Source organism: Nannobrachium achirus, assembly GCF_963921795.1.
Source record: "Nannobrachium achirus genome assembly, chromosome: 9".
Classification (NCBI taxonomy): domain Eukaryota; kingdom Metazoa; phylum Chordata; class Actinopteri; order Myctophiformes; family Myctophidae; genus Nannobrachium; species Nannobrachium achirus.
In genome coordinates this window covers 54199558-54219158 of record NC_137818.1, presented here as the reverse complement: position 1 = coordinate 54219158, position 19601 = coordinate 54199558, and the positions used below count along the sequence as shown (strand labels likewise).

The 19601-nt window shown below is 41.5% G+C and overlaps 2 protein-coding genes across 4 annotated transcripts in view; one reads left to right on the top strand and one right to left on the bottom strand.

Annotated features, from left to right (window-relative positions):
• LOC308291714 (peroxisome proliferator-activated receptor gamma-like) overlaps positions 1-19601 on the bottom strand; it is a 163466-nt gene that overhangs the window by 130702 nt on the left and 13163 nt on the right. The gene's annotated exons all lie outside the window — the stretch shown is intronic.
• Positions 5879-18251, top strand: LOC308292069 (5-aminolevulinate synthase, non-specific, mitochondrial-like). 3 transcript variants are annotated; one of them, XM_080734297.1, is made up of 11 exons: positions 5879-5944; positions 8731-8933; positions 10126-10314; positions 11694-11828; positions 12934-13153; positions 14020-14204; positions 14948-15127; positions 15809-15973; positions 16700-16968; positions 17431-17593; positions 18004-18251. In XM_080734297.1, the coding sequence occupies exons 2-11, from the start codon at positions 8741-8743 to the stop codon at positions 18162-18164; spliced, it is 1860 nt and encodes a 619-aa protein (XP_080590423.1). In that variant the 5' UTR covers positions 5879-5944; positions 8731-8740; the 3' UTR covers positions 18165-18251. The 3 variants fall into 3 exon arrangements, with proteins under 3 accessions (XP_080590423.1, XP_080590422.1, XP_080590421.1); XM_080734296.1 differs by lacking the exon at positions 5879-5944 and adding an exon at positions 7732-7958 and having other exon boundaries at positions 12937-13153; XM_080734295.1 differs by lacking the exon at positions 5879-5944 and adding an exon at positions 7732-7958.

Here is a 19601-nt window from a genome sequence, read left to right as displayed (position 1 = left end):
GATGCACCCATCCCAAGGCCTAATTCTCTTCACCTCAAAAGCAGCAAACATATTGTTCTATAAGCAGTCTATGGTATTCAGACTTAAATGCAGTACATTATATATGTAAGCCTATATTCAGTAGAATACACTACACTTTGTGCGCCATTCTTAATGCCAAATAATCAGCAGCCTTTTCTCATTTTCATTTATTTCTTTTTCAATCAACAACTATTTTGAGCAGTGTAAGGGAGACTGACCAATGTTTGATTATTTGGCATGCAGTAAGCCAAAGATTCTCAGATCCTGAAGTTCATGAATGTGCTTCGCCAGCTTGTTGAAAGCTGTATTATTGCTTATTCTGAACAGGCTGCTTGTTGCATTGCATCCAGTCAATGCGTGCCATGCTAGAAGACTCTCACACAAAGCCACTCCCAATGTATTTGTAATATCAGACATTGGGATGTATCGTTGTCTATCCCATGACCAGCATGCATGAAAATGGCAGCTATTCCAAGGAGTTGTTGACTGACATAGTAGGCGAGCAACACAAGTATATCCATAGTACTGTACATATAAATTAGGTCAGGGTCTGAGAACCTTTGGCTTGACAGATAGTCTACCAGAGGCTTCAGGATGTTCAAGACAATATGCCCTCACTCTCTATGGCCTAAAAAAGAAGGCAAAGGGCCAGGTGTGTTCTAGTCTTGATGAGCTCCGTTGTATTCTTGCATCAACGACAGACATGCCAGTCTCACACCTGCCTCCCACTGAGGATATTTTTGAATGTTCAACAGGCTATGTACCAAACTGGTACAGTATATGGTGCCACAATCATGTCCCCAAACCCCTTTTGTGGAATCCAGTTGGGAAGGGTTGGATGCTAAAGGATACATCACTAAAGCCTGTCCTGTTCAAAAAATAGCCTGCACCAAGCAGTAAGAGACCTCACCCAACTCTACTGCTATGATAAGGATTGTTGCAGTCAAAGTAGTACGTGCCTCAATGTCTCTCTGTGGGATTGTGTTGTACATAATATTGCTCCTGTATTTACAGTACATTGCCTGTAAACTAAAATAAACAAGAAATGACACAATCCTTTTATACCAGCTTGTGCCTTGTGGACCAGCCTTGACTGTAGAGCATTGTAGTGGCCCTTGGTTGTAATCCACTGGGAACTGAATTCCTTCTTACCGTTTATATTATAATAATATATACCATCATACCATATTTATTACCATAACATAAATAGTAAGACTGAATTCAATTAATCCATTGACCAGCCATTGACCAATAGATACACAGCCGATTACGTCACGAACAAACTCCTGACAAAATTATGTCTGAATTTGGGAGATCACAGCTTTGTATCCATTGACCAGCTTTGCAAATTGGTCAGTCCCCCTCACACTCAAATTAGTTGTTGATATGAAAATATTGAAAAAGAAATAAACGAAATAAATTAAAATGAGAAAAAGCTGCTGTTTGATTATTTGGCATGCAGTAAGAATGGCACACATATATAGAAAAACTCCTGATTCACAATACAAGCATATTATTTATGACATATTCTTCTGGTTTATTTTGGTTGTTGGTGTATTCCCTATTGACAATCTGAATGGAGTTTGTTAATTTGTATTGATAATGAGCACCTTATCGATCCTGCTTATTGACCCATGGGCTTTTATCGAGCCCACTGTTGAGCGCTTTATAATATTTTGTGGGAAGATGTGAGATGTGAGATTCTGAACAGAACTGGTATCTTTTTGCATTGGCCAGTTGTTGTGAGTCTGAGTTTGTCTATGAGAATGAGAATTGACAAAAGTAAAAAATATTGTCATTTAATATCTTTAGAAAATCATTCATTAGTGTGCAGTAAGTGTTAAATGGCTATATATTATGAATAGTACTGTAACAATGTATTAATCGCCTCTTGTCTTGATTATTTAAACATGATGTCATGGGCCGCTATGCTTAATAACAAGCTTGATAAGCCCAAAGCTTATTGATACCGGGATATCAAGTTTGTAGTAGGCCCTTGTTTCCAGCTCCTTCCCTACCAGTAAGTGGAAATGGTGTATGATTAACTTGTGGGGATATTTCTGCCCTTTCTTCGTAAATCACTTTTTTGCATTCTGATTATTTTGGGATTTAAGGACGCTACCTGTAGACCATCTGTGCAAGAATGAGGTAAAAACAACCAGCAATAGAAAATTACAAAGGATTGACTTGGAACTCCATCTTTCAGGGTAGGCGTATTTTTTGCCTATGTGGTGAGTCCCTTCATGGATCAATTTCATGACTTTTGCAGTAAAAGCAAAACTACTGACCAACCATTTCATGAAGAGGACAAGTAAAAGTTATGAAAAAACTTTGTCATAGTTTGTACTACCCCTTATAGAAGGATTACAGGGGAATTTTCCTTAGGAATGTCATTTCCGCCTATAGAAGGTCCTTATATAAAAGGCAGCAGATTCAAAACAGAACCATATTTTTGCATTCTGATTGTTCTGGGATGTAAGGACACTACCTGTAGACCTTCTGTGCAAGTATGGGGTGAAAACAACCTGCAGGTAGAAAATGACAAAGGTTTGACTTGGAACTCCATCTTTCAGGATAGGCGTTTTTTTGCTTATGTGATGAGTCCCTTCATGGATCAATTTCATGACTTTTGCAGTAAAAGCAAAACTCGGGACAATCCATTTCATGAAAGGGACATCCTAAAGATATGAAAAAACTATGTCGCGTTTTGTTCTACCCCGGGTAGGGGTATGGTCAACTTCTGGCCTATTTTTTCCTCTACTATTATGTTCCTGACTAGTCTGACATGTTCCTAAAGTGTAGATGTTTTAGTTTTGTTTCAGCAGCTGGATGATATTAACAGAAAGGCTACATTTTCCAGAATTATTTGTTTTCTACACTCTTCCAACCACTTTCAACTTGGCCCCCCCATTTTGAGCATTTAGGGCAATTATTTTCAAAAAATGACCATATTTTCTTTATAGTTTCTATGAAATAGCAAATGTGTGAGCTCACTAGGCTATTAAACAGATCTGTTTATTTATACGGTTTTTAAATATATTGTTATATTTGTTTATGTTTATGCAAAATGTAAGTGCATATGCTTTTAGGGCTGTTTTGGCTAAACATACTTTTCTGTATTAAAGTATTTCTCATGTTCCTTCATGTTCATGTCAGTTCTCATCTTTGGTGTAATTCCATTCCCTAAATTGTTATTAAGGACTGTTATTAATATGATGATGATTTTTATGATTATGATAATCTGAGTTCCTGAAAAAGGAAACAGGAAGATTGGGCGCTTAGGAAATCTGGGCACCAAAACGGAATGGGCACCAGGAAATCTGGCTACCTTTGGAAGAGTGGGTGCCAAAACAGAGGGCACCAGACCTCGGAAGACTGGGCGCTAGGGCAATCTGGGCACCAAAGTGGTAATTATAGGGTTTGTGACCACAGAAAGCGTTTCGCACAAGTTTGTCATGCATTTCTATTTATGATAAAGACGCACTGGAGCGCGACACTTTCGGCTATTTTTTAGGCTTTCCCTTTGACTACTGGCATGCAGCTTTGTTGTTGGTACTTAGAACTTCTATTCTTAGAGAAACAGACTTGAATTACAACTGTACTTGGATTGGTCTTTCCCATCTACACCAAATCTCTTTGCCGAAAATAGCCGATATACAAGCTGACCTGAATGTGTTGTGTGAGTCAGTGTGACTGTGTTGCATTTTGGGCTTGTAAATGTATGTTGTTTTTGTTTTGTTTTTCAGACCAATGGAACCCGTAAGTGAGAGAGGGATGAAGCAGGGTCCCCCGCTATATACCGTAGCTATGTTCCATACGAAATTTTACTTATAATTCTTTCTTTAGAAAGGCTCCCATGCAACTTGATCTTCTCTCTCCCCAAAGTGCCCACTTCTCTCAGAAGACTGGGCACCTCTAGTGCCCACTCTTCTGGAAGACTGGGCACCCCTGGTTAGGGCATTAACGAATTGTCGACTCGACTCAGTAAAAAGTTGAGTTGAAGTCGACTTTATCGTTTGATGACGTCATCACATCACACACGACCGCCCAATTATTTTGGGGGGTCCCCAGATGATTAACTTAATGTGAAACATTGTTTTCTCACTCAACTGTAAACAAACTAACATAAAGTTTAAGTGTATAGAGGGTATCTGCACATTTCTGTGCCAATTTAAGGACTTTTTAAAACCTCTAAAATGACAAATTAAACATTGGACAAATTGTCAAATATATAGAGACAGAAATTGTGAAAATAGCAGATCTACATGCTCACAACGCCACGCAACGCGAGGCGTTGTGAGCATATAGATCTGCTATTTTCACAATAGAAAGTTGTTGTTTTTTTTGTTTTGTTTTTTCAACTTCAGACTTTCTCTGGTGGGAGTCGACTTGTGTAATGAAGTCCCCTGAGTCGACTTGTCGACTTTTTCGTTAATGCCCTACCACTGGTGCATACTTCCCCAAAACATGGTGCCCTGATTTCCCTATTGTCCTTGAGCGACAAGAGTTACATAATAGTCTTTCTAAAATCTCGCGTAGCCAGACAAATACATTTGGGAGGAAACAGTCTGGCTCGCGAGACTACCAGTGACATAACCACATTGAATTGCACAACACATATCTGTGATGATTATGTACATAGACTGGGTTATGTATAGTTCATCACGAGACTGTTGGCAGGCGTGGCAACCATGTGGTGCACATGTAATCTAAATCCCATGGCCTGGAGAGACGGGTAGGCTGTGATTGGCTAGCTCTAGCTGTTGGTCAGACCACTGCTGACGTCAGTTCTTCCGGTCATACATATTCAAATAAATCACTTTCGTAAGTTAGCTGTAGACCGGTAGCAGCAGAACAGACTGTTTGTGGTGTAATTTGAAGACGCTTAAAGCACAAAACAATATTGATCTGCTATTTTCAAAAGATTTATATACATTTGAAAACCTGAAATGGGACATTCTGCACAATGAGTACTTTTACTTTTGGTACTAAGTGCATTTTGATGCCAATCATTTTGTACTTTTACTCAATTCAATTTAGAATTCCGGACTTTTACTAACAGAGTATCTTTACAATGATTGCAATGATTGCAGTATTGATTGCGTCCGAAGGTCGCAGTTTACTATGAGAAACGTCACAGCTTGTCCGTGTCCGTCTGTCTTAATAATAACAAAGCTAATCAGAGGGATCGGGAACATTTTACAGTCTATGGGTTTGCCACTCTGACATCATGCTCTGATGTCACTGTGATGTCAATGGAACCACTCTTAACAGAATGGGTTTGCCGCTCTGACATCACACTCTGGCTTCACTGTGATGTCACTAACAGAATCCCTTTTATGCCCATATGTGGAGTTCCCTGATGTCATCAATATTAATGATGCCCTTTTAGAGAGATCCCTGTGATGCCAGGGGGAACAAATCCCATTTTATGCCCATATATGGAGATATGGAGATCCCTGTGATGCCAGGGGAACAAATCCCTATTATGCCCATATATGGAGATCCCTGATGTTCACATCACTTCGCTTGTCGCCCTGATGCGTCTTACTAGTACTTTTACTAAAGTACAAAATGGGAGAAGGCTACAGTTTTCCCTCCACTGCATGTGTCCTCCACTCTCACACTCTGCAGCACTGCCACTGGCCCCATGAGGGCATGGGCTTGCTAGGCAACCAAGTAGCCAATCACAGCACGAGCCGACCCCCTGGCTATGGGCTCTAGAGTAAGCCTGGTTGTGAAACATGCTTCAGTTACGTCATCATGTGCGTCACAACCCAGACACGACACTCCCCGCGCTAGCCAGACACCGGCATACTGACTGACTGACTGACTGACTCCCACCTGGAAGAATCATTCACTGGTCAGCCCTGAAGAATCAAAGATCAATACCCACAGACCAGAAGAACTAGGAGGAGAACAGGTCAGCTACTATTATTGTTTTTCAGTGTTCTGGGAGAGAGGGGATGCATATTATTATTATGTAATAGCCATGCTCAAGTGACAGAGCCATCAGTATCAGTGGTGAGCTTGCTAACACACACAAGCCCGCCTACACCAGTCAGCTAAACCTAATATTGTGACTTTGAGTTTAACTTTATCATCATAATGAAGATAAATTGTGTATTTATTTAATTGTAATTTTCTGTTAATCCCTCGCCTCGGCTTCAGTGTTCATGCTGACCTAAAACTGGGTTTGATTAATTCATTTAATTGTGTGTGTGTGTGTGTGTGTGTGTGTGTGTGTGTGTGTGTGTGTGTGTGTGTGTGTGTGTGTGTGTGTGTGTGTGTGTGTGTGTGTGTGTGTGTGTGTATTAATGATTTTTCTTTTCTTTTTTTTTTCTTTTTTTTGTTTTGTTATGGTCTTTGTTTCATTTAGTTACTGGAACTAATCCATTATACTCAGGTTTTGTTGATGATTATACATGATTATCCAGAGAATGTGAGTACATTGTATAAGTGCTGGCAGGTTGGGCAATATAGCAATATTGGCCTATAATTGATATGATATGAAACATCATCAGGGAGGGATTTTGCATATCAGAATGTCTTGATATGGCAAAAATGTCCTACCTGCTTTTAATCACACCTTTTTTTTTACCTTTACCTTTTTTTACAACATGGTCAAAATGTGCAGATCTACAAGCCAAAACTGCAATTAAAATAATCCATTTTGTTTTTTATGGAAGCTATATGGCCCAGCTGTAGTATATTGACAATCCATTTGTGTGTGATTACCATTTATAGCTGTGAGCTCAGCTGACTGCTGACTCTGACCTTTCTCCCAGGGACAAGAGCAAGGCCTCATTGAGGTCGTCACTTATGCCATTTTCCACACACCTGGTAGTTTATGGAAATTCACCTAGTAGTTATGTACTGTAGATAGCTCCATTGATTGATTGATTGATTGAATATTTTATTAGACAGAAATGTAAACAGCACAAGGCACAGTCAGACATTTGAGTTAAAAGGATAACACAAAAAAGTCCTGGGGCCTTGTTTCCATTGTGGTCATATGTATCCAATTCATCAATTGAATAGAAGAGTGTGTGTGTGTGTGTGTGTGTGTGTGTGTGTGTGTGTGTGTGTGTGTGTGTGTGTGTGTGTGTGTGTGTGTGTGTGTGTGTGTGTGTGTGTGTGTGTGTGTGTGTGTGTGTGTGTGTGTGTGTAAATGGTGCATTTATATAGCACCTTTATCCAAGGTGCCTTACAGATATTGTGCATTACATTCAAACACCAATAGGGGAGGAAACCATGCAAGGGGAACCAACCTGCTCACAGGGAGCTACTAGGGGTTCAGAGTCTTGCTCAAGGACTCTTCGACACTAACTCTGGGGGAGCCCGGGGTTGAACTGAGAACCCTTCAGGAACCCTTTGTGGTCTAAGATGGCAACTCTACCCCTGAGCCACTGCCGCGGGCGTGTGCGCGTGCGTGCATGTGTGCTCGCGCGCGTGTGCAGTGATAACAGCTCTGCCCTCCCGTGCACCTCTGAGCTGTATTTTTGTAGAGTGGGAGGAGTGCGTTCGGGTTAGTGTAGGGGTGGTGGTGGTGGGGGGGGTTAAGGATGTTATAGCTTAATGTATCTGTTCTGTTTCAATAGAAAACAGATGGTTTTGCCTCTTCTTTGTCTTATGAAGTATGGCGGGGGTCTGTTTTCCATCTCCTCCGTTGCATGACAGCCCCTCAAGTGGCCTTCCCTTCTTCTGCTTGTCAAGGGCAGCTGACTACAGACACACTCCCTCGGGGAGGTTGCTTTGAACATCGACATTCTCTCTGGTTTCAGTGTCCATACTGTGTCCATAGTGGTACTGTATGTTAGCTCAGTATACTGTACTGTACAGTACATGATGCCATACGTTAGTTCTGTATATTACTCAGTCATGTTTCGCCAGGCGATCTTCTGCTGTGCAGTCAAGGTGGAATGGGGCGTGTTCAGGTAACAACGGTTTCCAATGGGAGGCTCAGGATAGTTTTTGGTTAAACTGTCTCTGTTACAGATTTGCATGTCCTTGTCATTTCATATCGTCGTTGTCGGGTAGAAACCTTGTAAGTCCAAAACTGTTTGTTTTGTATTCATCGTTTTAAAAACGATTTAAACTAGTGAAAATAGCCGATCTACAAGCACTCAACGCCTTGCGGTGCGAGGCGTTGTGTGCTTGTAGATCTGCTGTTTTCACTACTTTTGTGCGACGGCCTTGTATGATGAAACAGGGCTTTGCTTTGCGAAAAAAAAATTCAATTTTGAAACTTGGAGATACGAGGTTTCTGCTGCCTGACAGTGACATTATTATGTAATTTAACCTTGAGTGATAGACTGCTGTAGACAGGAGAAAACAACAAACCCGCTACTAGGGGTTTCACCAACGATTGGGTAATTGTTGTCAAACAAATCAATAGCTTCAGTTTGGGACGTTCAAACAAACATGAGTCATGACTCCTTAAATTACACTGCACATACACCCAGCCCAGGACAGGTTTGACATTATGTAACCCCTTACTGGTTGTATCTGAGACACCGTCGACAGCTATTCAAAATAAATTCTGTAGTGGTGATGAATGCCCTACCGTCCTGAGACCATGCACGCACTCATATAAATACTTTACCACTCATCGGGATCCGTTATCAGTCAGACCACTCCAAGCGTGCCTCTTCTAAAATCTCCTTCTCAACCCATCCTAAATTAACTCTCTCCTTCTTCCTCCTGTAGATCAATAGCGATGGAAACGGTGATTCGCCGGTGTCCTTTCCTGACGTTGGTTCCCAGCGCGTTCCTGCAGCTGGCTGGGAAGTCGTCGCTGCTGGGCTGTGCCCAGAAGTGCCCTGTGATGATGGACCTGGCCTCCAGACCCCTAGTGGCCAGAGGGATCTCATCTTCAGCCTCCGTGTCCAGAGACCCTCCCAGAGACGAAGGTCGGTTGAAAAAGGAGGCTCTTTACCCATGAGAGTCGCGTTAGATTTTAACCACTTTAACCATTATTGTATGCTTTAACCTTAGAAAAATAGCAGATATACAAGCTCACAGCGCGGCACCGAGTGCCGCGCTGCGAGCTTGTAGATCTGCTATTTTTGAAAAATCGTGAAAATGTGTGCAAGTCGACTTCTAAATCCTTCCTCTAAATCAGTGGTTGTCAAACTTTTTCATGTCAAGGACCCCCAAAATTACAGGTATTTAGCCACGGACCCCCATCTCAAAATATGTTGTTCCAGGGACCCCCCAGAAGCAAATATCTGATTTACAAATGTTCGCATTTAAATAGATATATTCAAAGACTTGCCAAAAAAAAATCATGATTTTTCAAAAATAGCAGATCTACAAGCTCGCAGCGCGGCACTCGGTGCCGCGCTGTGAGCTTGTATATCTGCTATTTTTCAATGGTTAAAGCAGTCAATAATCCTAGGCCTGAATGGGTTAAAAGTGTTTGAATGTTTTTAAATATGAGAGCTCCAGGGTTCCCACGGTCATGAAATTCCTGGAAATATTTTGTAATTAGAAAAATATTTTTCCAGTACTGGAAACGTTTTGAAATTGATCAAGGGTCCTGGAAAGTCCGGGAAAAAAATTGCTACTTTTATTTTTGCTATGCCTGTCTTTGGGCATTGCACATAGTAGTAAGCAACACGTTATTGCGCTGAATTATTGTTATATCGTTGTTGTCGGGTGAAAACCTTGTATGTCCAAAACCATTCATTTGCATTTATCATTTTAAAAATGATTTAAACTAGTGAAAACAGCCGATCTACAAGCACACAACGCCGCGTTGTGTGCTTGTAGATCTGCTGTTTTCACTACTTTTGTGCGACGGCCTTGTATGATGAAGCAGGGCTTTACTTTGCGAAAGAACGTACACGTTTTAAACTTGGAGATACGAGGTTTCCACCCGACAACGACAATATAGTCCTGGAAATTGGGTTAAATATTCTGGAAACGTTTTGGAAAAGTTTTGGAAATGCATTGGAAAAGATGTGTGGGAACCCTGGAGCTCAAAAAAGATGGCCAGATGTAATTTGAGTGATTATATTGTAATTACAGTGATATACTGTCAAACCTGGTATAATTTGATCTTTTTTTTTACAATCGAAGCTTCTGCCCATTGTTCAATAGATCCAAAATGTCCGGTCGTTTTGCCCCCCCGTGGCCACCCCATGCCCTCTTCGGGCCCAAAGCCAGGCTCCAAATGCCCGTTTCTGGCTGCTGAGAAGGTGCAGAGCGACGCCAGCAGCCAAGCGGGCGTGTGCCCGGTGGTGAGCAGCCGGGAGCTGCAGGAGGACGTCCACAACGCCGTGTGCACAAGTAAGCCCCGCCCACAGCTGGCTGACATACCGACCCGTAACTGTGGTGTGAACTTGTCCGTTAAGTATGTTATGTTATGTAATGCAGGGGTCTTCAACGTTTTCAGGCCAAGGACCCCTTAGTCGAGAAAGAGATGAAGCAGGGACCCCCACAACCCATAGATTCCATATAGTTTCATCGTTTGACGGCACGATCATCGGTGTATTTTGGATTCATGTCAATTTGTGTTTTCAGATATTTAAACACTTGAACCGTCAATACTTAAAGGGGAAGACCACCCATTTTCAATATTGAACTATGTCATTAATATACCTTAGAGGAGTTTTGTGGAGAAAAAAAAAAGTTCCCCCTCTTCTGTGTTGCCTAGAACTGAAGGATTGATTTTGGGGTTTGTATTTTAACTTAATGGGTTAAATGTCCAGCGCGCCGTTCGCCTGCTCCGTCCGTGGCCAGTCTCTTATTTTGAAGGCCAGAAGTCTATTGCACAAACATTTCCTTTTTGACGTCATGACGTCATTCACCGGAAGTGATCATCGTCCCATGCGGTTGCAGTAATGGCGGATCGTTCCCTTTCAGCTTGTGTTATTATAGCGAGAATCCAATGCCATCCTTGGCTTCAAAAGTGTTTTTTGGGGAAAATGGACATTAAAGATGAGATAGACCGTCGGCTACCATGTTAAGGAATCACTATTGTGTGCACGTGGATCCGCGATGATGATGAATCGGCGAGTCCAATCGTGCCAGCACTTTCCAACGGACCGTACGGTAAGCTTGCCAGCTTGCCAGTATATAGCGCGAGTATACTCGGGATCGGCACTCCGAGTACTCGAGTATTTTTCACGAGTATTCTCGGGATCGGCTACAAATGGGTTAAAGTACAACGGTGTGATGTCATCACATTGTGATTTGCAATACAAACCCCAAAATCGATCCTCCAGTTCTAGGCAACAAAGAAGAGGGGGAACTTTTTTTTGTTTTTCACAAAAACTCCTCTAAGTTATATTAGTGACATAGTTCAATATTGAAAATAGGTGGTCTTCCCCTTTAATAAACTTTACCTTTGACTCTGTACTTAGAAGAAAAAAAAAGTTTCTATCACGCAAAGATTTGGAGGACCCCCTGTTGTAACTCTGAGGACCCCCTAGGGGTCCCGGACCCCCTGTTGAAGACCCCTGATGTAATCTATCTGTGTTACAACAGCGTAGCTGTAGGTCGTTGGGTCAGTTATGAGTGTGTGTGAAATGTAACTGTTTTGAGCATCCATCCACGATGACTCCTCCTAAATAATGCATTGCAAACATGGTTCCAAGCGCTGGCAAACACACACACGCATAATGTAGAAAGTAATGTCCACAACCTTTACCCCATTTGTTTTATAGCAGAGAAAATACAGGTGGAATCGTCTGTAATGGAGCTGATCGAAGCGGACAAGCTCAACGCGAGGACACAGAAAAGTCTGCTCCAGCCGGCAGCTCCCAAAGTGTCTCATTCGCTGCTGGACAACCTGCCTCACGGTGAGAACAGACCGCTAAACAAACATCACTGTTATTCATGATGAGCCGTATAGCCTCTCTGTGAAAGCAACAACACATGGATATCGTCACTGTCGGGCAGAAACCTCGTATCTCCAAGTTTCAAATTTGTAAATCTTTTCGCAAAGTGAAGCACTGCTTCATCATTTTGTGCATATTATGCACAAAAGTAGTGAAAACAGCCAATCTACAAGCACACAACGCCTCGCACCGCGAGGCGTTGTGTGCTTGTAGATCGTCTGTTTTCACTAGTTTAAATCATTTTTAAAAGGATAAATACAAAACAAACAGTTTTGGACATACAAGGTCTCCACCCGACAACGACGATATGTGTCCGAACACAGCTGAGGGCTAGTCATTGATTTTTTTATTTTTTTATTTTTCATTTTCATTTTTTCATTTCATTTGAAAGCTGGGAATCATAGCTACAAAATGATATATTGGTTGTGAAGATTGACCAAACAGTTTTGTAGATATGGCTTATAGAGTTATGCCATGCAGAAATACTAGATCTGAGAAATTCAGCCTTTTAGATGAAATGTAACCTGCAAAATGTGAGGTTTCTCTTCACATTAATTTAAAAAAGTCTTATTTACATGCAGAGTTAAGCTCTGGCGTTTAAGTGAAATGTAGCCTGATATTTATGAAATGCTTTTGTGGCTTTATCACATTTTAGAAAAAAAAAAAAGAAGTAATTTCAGGGCTGGTCTAAAGCTGTGCTTTCCGAAATGACTGCCCCTCTGCTATGCTGGGTCACATATGATGGATGAAGTTGTTTGACCAAACAGTCAGCTCAAGCCTGATACGTTGTCATTTTGTAGAACTGCTATTGTCAGTGTAAAACACCAGTAGGACTGCAGCCGTCTATACTTTTTTCGTAGTCATTCAATCAATACTTTTTCAATTAATCAAATAAGCGAGAACCGCGAAAACGTTTCATGTGAAAATAACGTGAATAGATGAAAAGTTGCGAAAAGTTGTACAACGACGTACAACTTTGTCCAACTCACAATTTTGTACATACTCACAACGCGTTGCAACTACTAAAAACCAAGCATTTTTGTCTCTTCCTATATGTATGGGACAGAAGCTACCTTCCAGTATGACAGGTTTTTTGAGAAGAAAATCGAAGGCAAGAAGAAGGACCACACATACAGGGTGTTCAAAACGGTGAACAGGCACGCGACGACATTCCCCATGGCTGACGACTACTCCCAGTCTCTCCACGCCAAGAAAGACGTGTCCGTGTGGTGCAGCAACGACTACCTGGGCATGAGCCGCCACGACAGAGTCACCAACAAGATCATGTGAGTATCAATTCGTCGCTGTCGGGTGGAAACCTTGTATGTCCAAAACCGTTCGTTTTTTTATCATTTAAAAAAAAGGAACTAAACTAGTGAAAACAGCCGATCTACAAGCACACAACGCCTCGCACCGCGAGGCGTTGTATGCTTGTAGATCGGCTGTTTTCACTACTTTTGTGCGACAGCCTTGTCTGATGAAGCAGGGCTTTACTTCGCGAAAAAACCTAAAAATGTGAAACTTGGAGATACGAGGTTTCTCATTTAACTATGAGATAAGGGTCTCACTGTCCGCCTCTTCATGAAGAAAAGGTGCTGCCTAGAGTGCTTTTGATTTAATTCACATCATAACGAGGGCTTGCATGGAGCGCAAAGGGCGTAAGTGACATTTTCACAGTTTTCACAGGACAGCTTTCCATTGATTGTAATTATTTAATTAAAAACAATATGCTTAAGCAATCTATACTTTAATACAGATTAGGCGTCAATGAATGTATTTTAATATATACTTTTTTAATGTTGTTTTTAATTAAATTATTACAATCAATGAAAAGCTGTCCTGTGAAAAAAAATTAAATGTCACGTACGCCCTTTGCACTCAAGCCCTCATGCATTTCTGAAAACGTTAAACTATTCTCAAAGCACTGAAAGCACTCCGCTCAGCCCCAAAAAGCCCTCTGACCAGCACCTTTTAAAGGCGGACACTAGTATCTAGTCACCTTTTATTGGTAATTTCTCCTAGGCTTTAATGTGAAATGGCATGGTTTAAAGGCGGATCTGAGATCTAAACACTGAAGATTTTACTATGCACACCTGCTGATGTCAGGGGTAGGTGTCTAAATATTCTTTATTTTGTTTTTGTCTCCTTCAAGGGACACGTTACGAAAGCACGGGGCCGGTGCGGGAGGAACGCGCAACATCTCGGGGACGAGCAAGTTCCACGTGGACCTGGAGTACGAGCTGGCTGACCTGCACGGCAAAGACGCAGCTCTGCTCTTCACCTCCTGCTTTGTGGCCAACGATTCCACGCTGTTCACCCTGGCCAAGATGCTTCCAGGTAGGACAACGTTTTCAGGCCAAGGACCCCTTAGCTGAGAGAGAGATGAAGCAGGGACCCCCACAACCTGTTCATAGATTCCATATAGTTTCATTGTTTGACAGGAAAATCATCAGTGTATTTTGGATTCATGTCAATTCGTTCTTTCAGATATTTAATTTAACCACTTGAACCGTCAATACTTAATAAACTTGACCTTTCACTCTGTACTTAGTCTGCTCATTTTCCCCTCTACACCAAAGCTCTTTGCCAAAAATAGCCGACCTACAAGCTCAAAACGCCTCGCAGCGCGAGGCGTTTTGAGCTTGTAGATCTGCTATTTTTGGCTAAAGTTCTCAGAATATAGACGCTAGGGTTCAAGTGGTTTATCTAAAAAAATAATAATAATAATAATAATAATAAATCTAAAACTAACTTTTCAGGAAATGGATAAAAATAACCTGTATTTCAATGTATCCAATGTAGTTATTATTTGGTCACAAGCTCTTGTTAATACTTTTCATTGGTGAAATATTTATAAAACCCACAGACAGACACTGTCATACAACAAGATCAAATATAAGGCATTCATTTATGAAAAGAAAAACATAAAAAGATGAAATATGCATATAGTCTCTGCCTGAGAGCAACAGTGCTCATTTATAGTGCTCACTGAACTGCTTAATCAACAATTCCCCGCGTTTTCTGTGATTGTCCTCAAGATAAGCATTGTGTCCCGTGTTGTATGCGTCTTCCTCTGCCAGGTTGTGAAGTCTACTCTGACGCAGGGAACCATGCTTCCATGATCCAGGGCATAAGAAACAGCGGAGTCAAGAAGTTCATCTTCCGTCACAATGACGTGGGCCACCTTCGAGAGCTGCTGGAGAAGTCGGACCCCTCCACTCCAAAGATCGTGGCCTTTGAGACGGTGCATTCAATGGATGGTAGGTTCACAATGTCCCCCAAAACGTGTTGTTGAAATAAATCATTCTGTCATAGGTCTCTTTCCTACATGTATGCTCACAGCGCGGCACCGCGCTTGTATATCTGTTATTTTTCAACAGTTAAAGGACAACTTTAGTTTTTTACAACAAGGGTTCATATTTTAGATTGTAATATTTTTAGATAGACTATAAAAGACGAGTGTTAAAATTATTTAATTTCTTTCTTTCTATTGTTTTAGAGATTCTTATTTCAGTGGTTGGGGGCATGTGTACAAGTGGCTAAATATGTCATTTTACACAGAATAAGCCCTTTCCCAAGATACAACGCAACCTTTCATGGTTGGATGTGACTTATGGGGGCTAGAAGTGTTACTGGAAATAGCAATAAAGAAACTGCTGGCTTATTGTGTCTAAAAAGACATATTTAGCCACTTGTACGCATGCCCCCATGCGTACGCATGCCCCACATTTTAGCACTGTAAATGCAATAAAACAATAGAACGAAGCAAATGAAAACATTTTAACACTCACTTTTTCTTTTCTCTAATTACAATCTAAAATATGAACCCTTGTTGTAAAAACACAAAGTTTTCCTTTAAAGCATTCAATAATAATACGCAATAATGCGTACCCGGTCTGAATGGCTTTAATAAGTGAGTTGACACTGCTCTTGCCCTGTAGGAGCTGTGTGTCCTCTGGAGGAGATGTGTGACGTGGCCCATGAGTTTGGTGCCATCACCTTCGTGGACGAGGTGCACGCTGTGGGCCTGTACGGGCCCAGAGGAGGAGGCATCGGGGACAGGGACGGAGTCATGCACAAGATGGACATCGTCTCCGGAACACTCGGTAAGTTGGATTCACTTCACTCATCAGGTGAAAGCTTTCCAACACAGAGACTACTGTCGTATCTGTCAAAAGCAGTATCTAGTGTTTCCCAAACATAGGGTACTTGTGTCACAGAAGTGTATTTATAGTTTGCTAGGAAATAGCCTGTTTTTTTTTTTAAGATTTTTATAATTTTCAGGTATTATGTGCGGGAATTAAATATTGTCTGTTTAAGGGTTTGACACACACACGCACGCACACACACACACACACACACACACATTGATATGTGAGCAGGCCGTATTTTTTTTGATAACCCTTTTCATTTATTTTTAATAATTCTTTGGGAAAATGGAAACAGTTAAATACAATAAAAATTGTTTAAAATAGATGAAAAAAGTTATATAAAAAAAACACGGCCTGCTCAAATATTAGGAGGGTAGTATGAGTTACTAGAAAAAATAATGGGTGTTTTTAATGAATCTATCATGGTTAAAATGGAGTTTGATGTTACTATGGGTGTGTATGGGGCCCTCCTCCTGGAGGAGGAGGACTGATGGCTTTTACATCAAATATCTAAATATTTAATGAAGTAAATTAAAAACTGTTCAGGGTGTTCATAAAAGCCTGATAAGACCTGATTTGAAAGTGAAATATCCCTTTAAAACCCAAGAACTAATGGCTCGTTTACATTGGGGTCTTTTGTACTCAACCCTTAACACATGGGACTCTTGTCTCCTCCTCCAGGCAAGGCCTTTGGCTGCGTGGGCGGCTACATAGCCAGCACCGCCGCCCTGGTGGACGCGGTGCGCTCGTATGCGGCGGGCTTCATCTTCACCACCTCGCTGCCTCCCATGCTGCTGGCCGGGGCCAGGGAGTCTGTGCAGGTCCTGAAGGGCGAGGAGGGCCGCAGCCTCCGCCGGAAGCACCAGCGCAGCGTCAAGCTGCTCCGACAGATGCTGATGGACTCGGGGCTGCCGGTGGTCCACTGCCCCTCCCACATCATCCCTGTGAGGGTAAGAAGCACCGGCCCGCTTGTCCCTTTCTAATTAAATGAGTCAGGGGTCTTCAACGTTTTCAGGCCAACGACCCCTTAGTTGAGAGAGAGATGAAGCAGGGACCCCCACAACCTTTTCATAGATCCCATATAGTTTCATTGTTTGACTGCAGAATCATCAGTGTATTTTGGATTCATGGACATTTGTGTTTTCAGATATTTAACCACTTGAACCGTCAATACTTAATAAACTTGACCTTTCGCTCTGTACTTAGTCTGTTCTTTTTCCCCTCTACAACAAACCTATTTGCCGTAAATAGCCGATCTACAGTACAAGCTCACAATAGATCTGCTATTTTTGGCTAAAGCTCTCAGAATATGGACACTAGGGTTCAAGTGGTTAATATAAAAAAGGAGAAAAAAACTTTCTATCACTCAAAGATTTGGAGGACCCCCTGTAGTAACTCTTGAGTTTTGACAGGTGGCCGACGCAGAGAAGAACACAGAGATCTGTGACATCATGATGTCCCGTCACAACATCTACGTCCAGGCCATCAACTACCCCACGGTGGCCAAGGGAGAGGAGCTGCTGCGCATCGCCCCCACGCCACACCACACTCCGCAGATGATGCACTACTTTGTCGGTATGTAATGATAAGGAATTGATTTGTTTGTATAGCGCTTTTCCAAACAACAGTTACACAATGCTTCACAGAACACGGTAAAAAGAAGAAACAAAAGGAGCAGCAATATAATCATGAAGACTAAAGAGATAAAACACAGCAATGTAAAATCAGAAGATAAAAAACATTAAATAAAACAAATTAAATTAAAATACACTTAGAAAAGGACAAACATTTTCAGATTTTTTAAAGATGACAGATTTGGGGAGCAGCATATCTGTAAATGTAACTGGAGAGAAACATAAAGGTAGACAGTGAAAGAGCTTTGGAAATAGCTAAGCTGCTGCCAAACAAGCAACAACATCATACCACCACATAGGAGACTTGTTCTGTGTCCTGATTTGCATCCATCCTCTCCCACCTCTCCGCAGAGCGACTGGTAAAGACCTGGACAGAGGTGGGTTTGGAGCTGAGGCCTCACTCGTCGGGAGAATGTGACTTCTGCCAGCAGCCTCTCCACTTTGAGCTGATGAGCGAGAGGGAGATGACGTACTTCAGAGGACTGAGTCACGCCACGTCGGGGACGGCTTGATGTCGAACTTTAAAACGGCAGACCCCAGCTACATCACGTCTTTCAACATTATTTATTATTACAGTCCTGTCAATATGCATTAATTATTATGTGTCACCAATAAATGTCTGGGGAAAGGTGTCTGTCTATTTGGTCCAAGTGGCTATGGATGTTTATTTTATTTTGATGATGATAGAGTGAGGCATGATACTGACCATGATACTGATCATGATACCGACATGGACAGATGGTCATCATGGTCAGTATCATGTCAGCATCATGGTCAGTTTGTAAATCTGCTATGTTTGTATATATTTTGTATAAATCACCCTTAGGTCTGAAGTCCCATTCACAGATCTCTATTAGCTCAAGCATGAGGTTTTGGAGCAGACCAGTAACCTATATAAGTATATATTTGTTTCACTCAACCGACAGTACTATCAGGTAGAAGAGATTTGGTTTGGGTGAAAGTAGAGCAAAGCAGAGCATTGATGTCTAAAACATGCATCGTATGAGTAGTGTGGTAATACAAATTTACTACTTTAGCATAGATGGGGGAAAAGAAGATCATACCTAAAAACTGTAAATTCGGCTTAAAAAAAACATTGGTTAATTAAACTTTCCTCACATTGGACTGAGAAGATTATATGATAGAGGTTAGCAGGTTAAGTCAGAAAACTCAGAAACAGAATTTGGGATTCTTCATTAAAATCCTCTTAATTGCTTTTCCATCTTGTTTTGGTCCTTTCCATTTAATAATTTTAGAGTTGGACGATTCTTTCATTTCTCCACAAGGGGGCATAGTAGGGCTCCTTTTGGTGGCAGGTGACACGAAATCACTGGATGGATGGCTGCATCCTCTTGACTTCCTAGGCACGTTGATACAATAAAGATAAACACCTGCTGATCAATTAGCCCTGGCTCAGGCTGGCACTGCTCTTAAAAGTCCATTCTCTACAACACCAATAGCAGCTCTTCTTCACAGAAATGCTAATATAAAGCGTGTATATTTAAGAATATATACAAATTCGTTTCCTTGAGAAATATTGGTCGACATACTGAGGAGAAAAATGGACAGACAGTGCCCTTCTCATTTTATAATAGGATAGTAGAGTTTGTAGGACGTGCTTGGATGCTATCTGTTCTGTACATATAGGCTACTATAGCCTATATTAAGGTTGCTATTTTCAGCCTATCTAGCCTACTATAGCAGTAAGGTTTCAGCGTTTCACTTCGGACAAATAATGTTGATGAATGAATAGGAATTGCCGAATCTCAGGTAGACTTAATATTTCTACCAAGCTTGCTACCAAAAGGCAATTTACTAAAATATGTAGCCTAGTAGGCCTATGTGATTTCGGAAGGGGGCACCTATTTTATTGTGGGGCGGACAGAGAAGAAAATACGCAATTTTTCGTGCACTGTGACAGTACTGAGTGAGTCTGTAAGTGGGATTGC

Bases quoted from the DNA above. Each gene is read 5' to 3' on its own strand.
- LOC308292069 (XM_080734295.1), top strand. From the start codon at position 7,867: ATGATGCCATACGTTAGTTCTGTATATTACTCAGTCATGTTTCGCCAG. The intron at 13,154-14,019 runs GTGAGTATCAAT...GTCTCCTTCAAG, and splicing joins AGAGTCACCAACAAGATCAT to GGACACGTTACGAAAGCACG. The intron at 15,128-15,808 runs GTAGGTTCACAA...CTTGCCCTGTAG, and splicing joins GACGGTGCATTCAATGGATG to GAGCTGTGTGTCCTCTGGAG.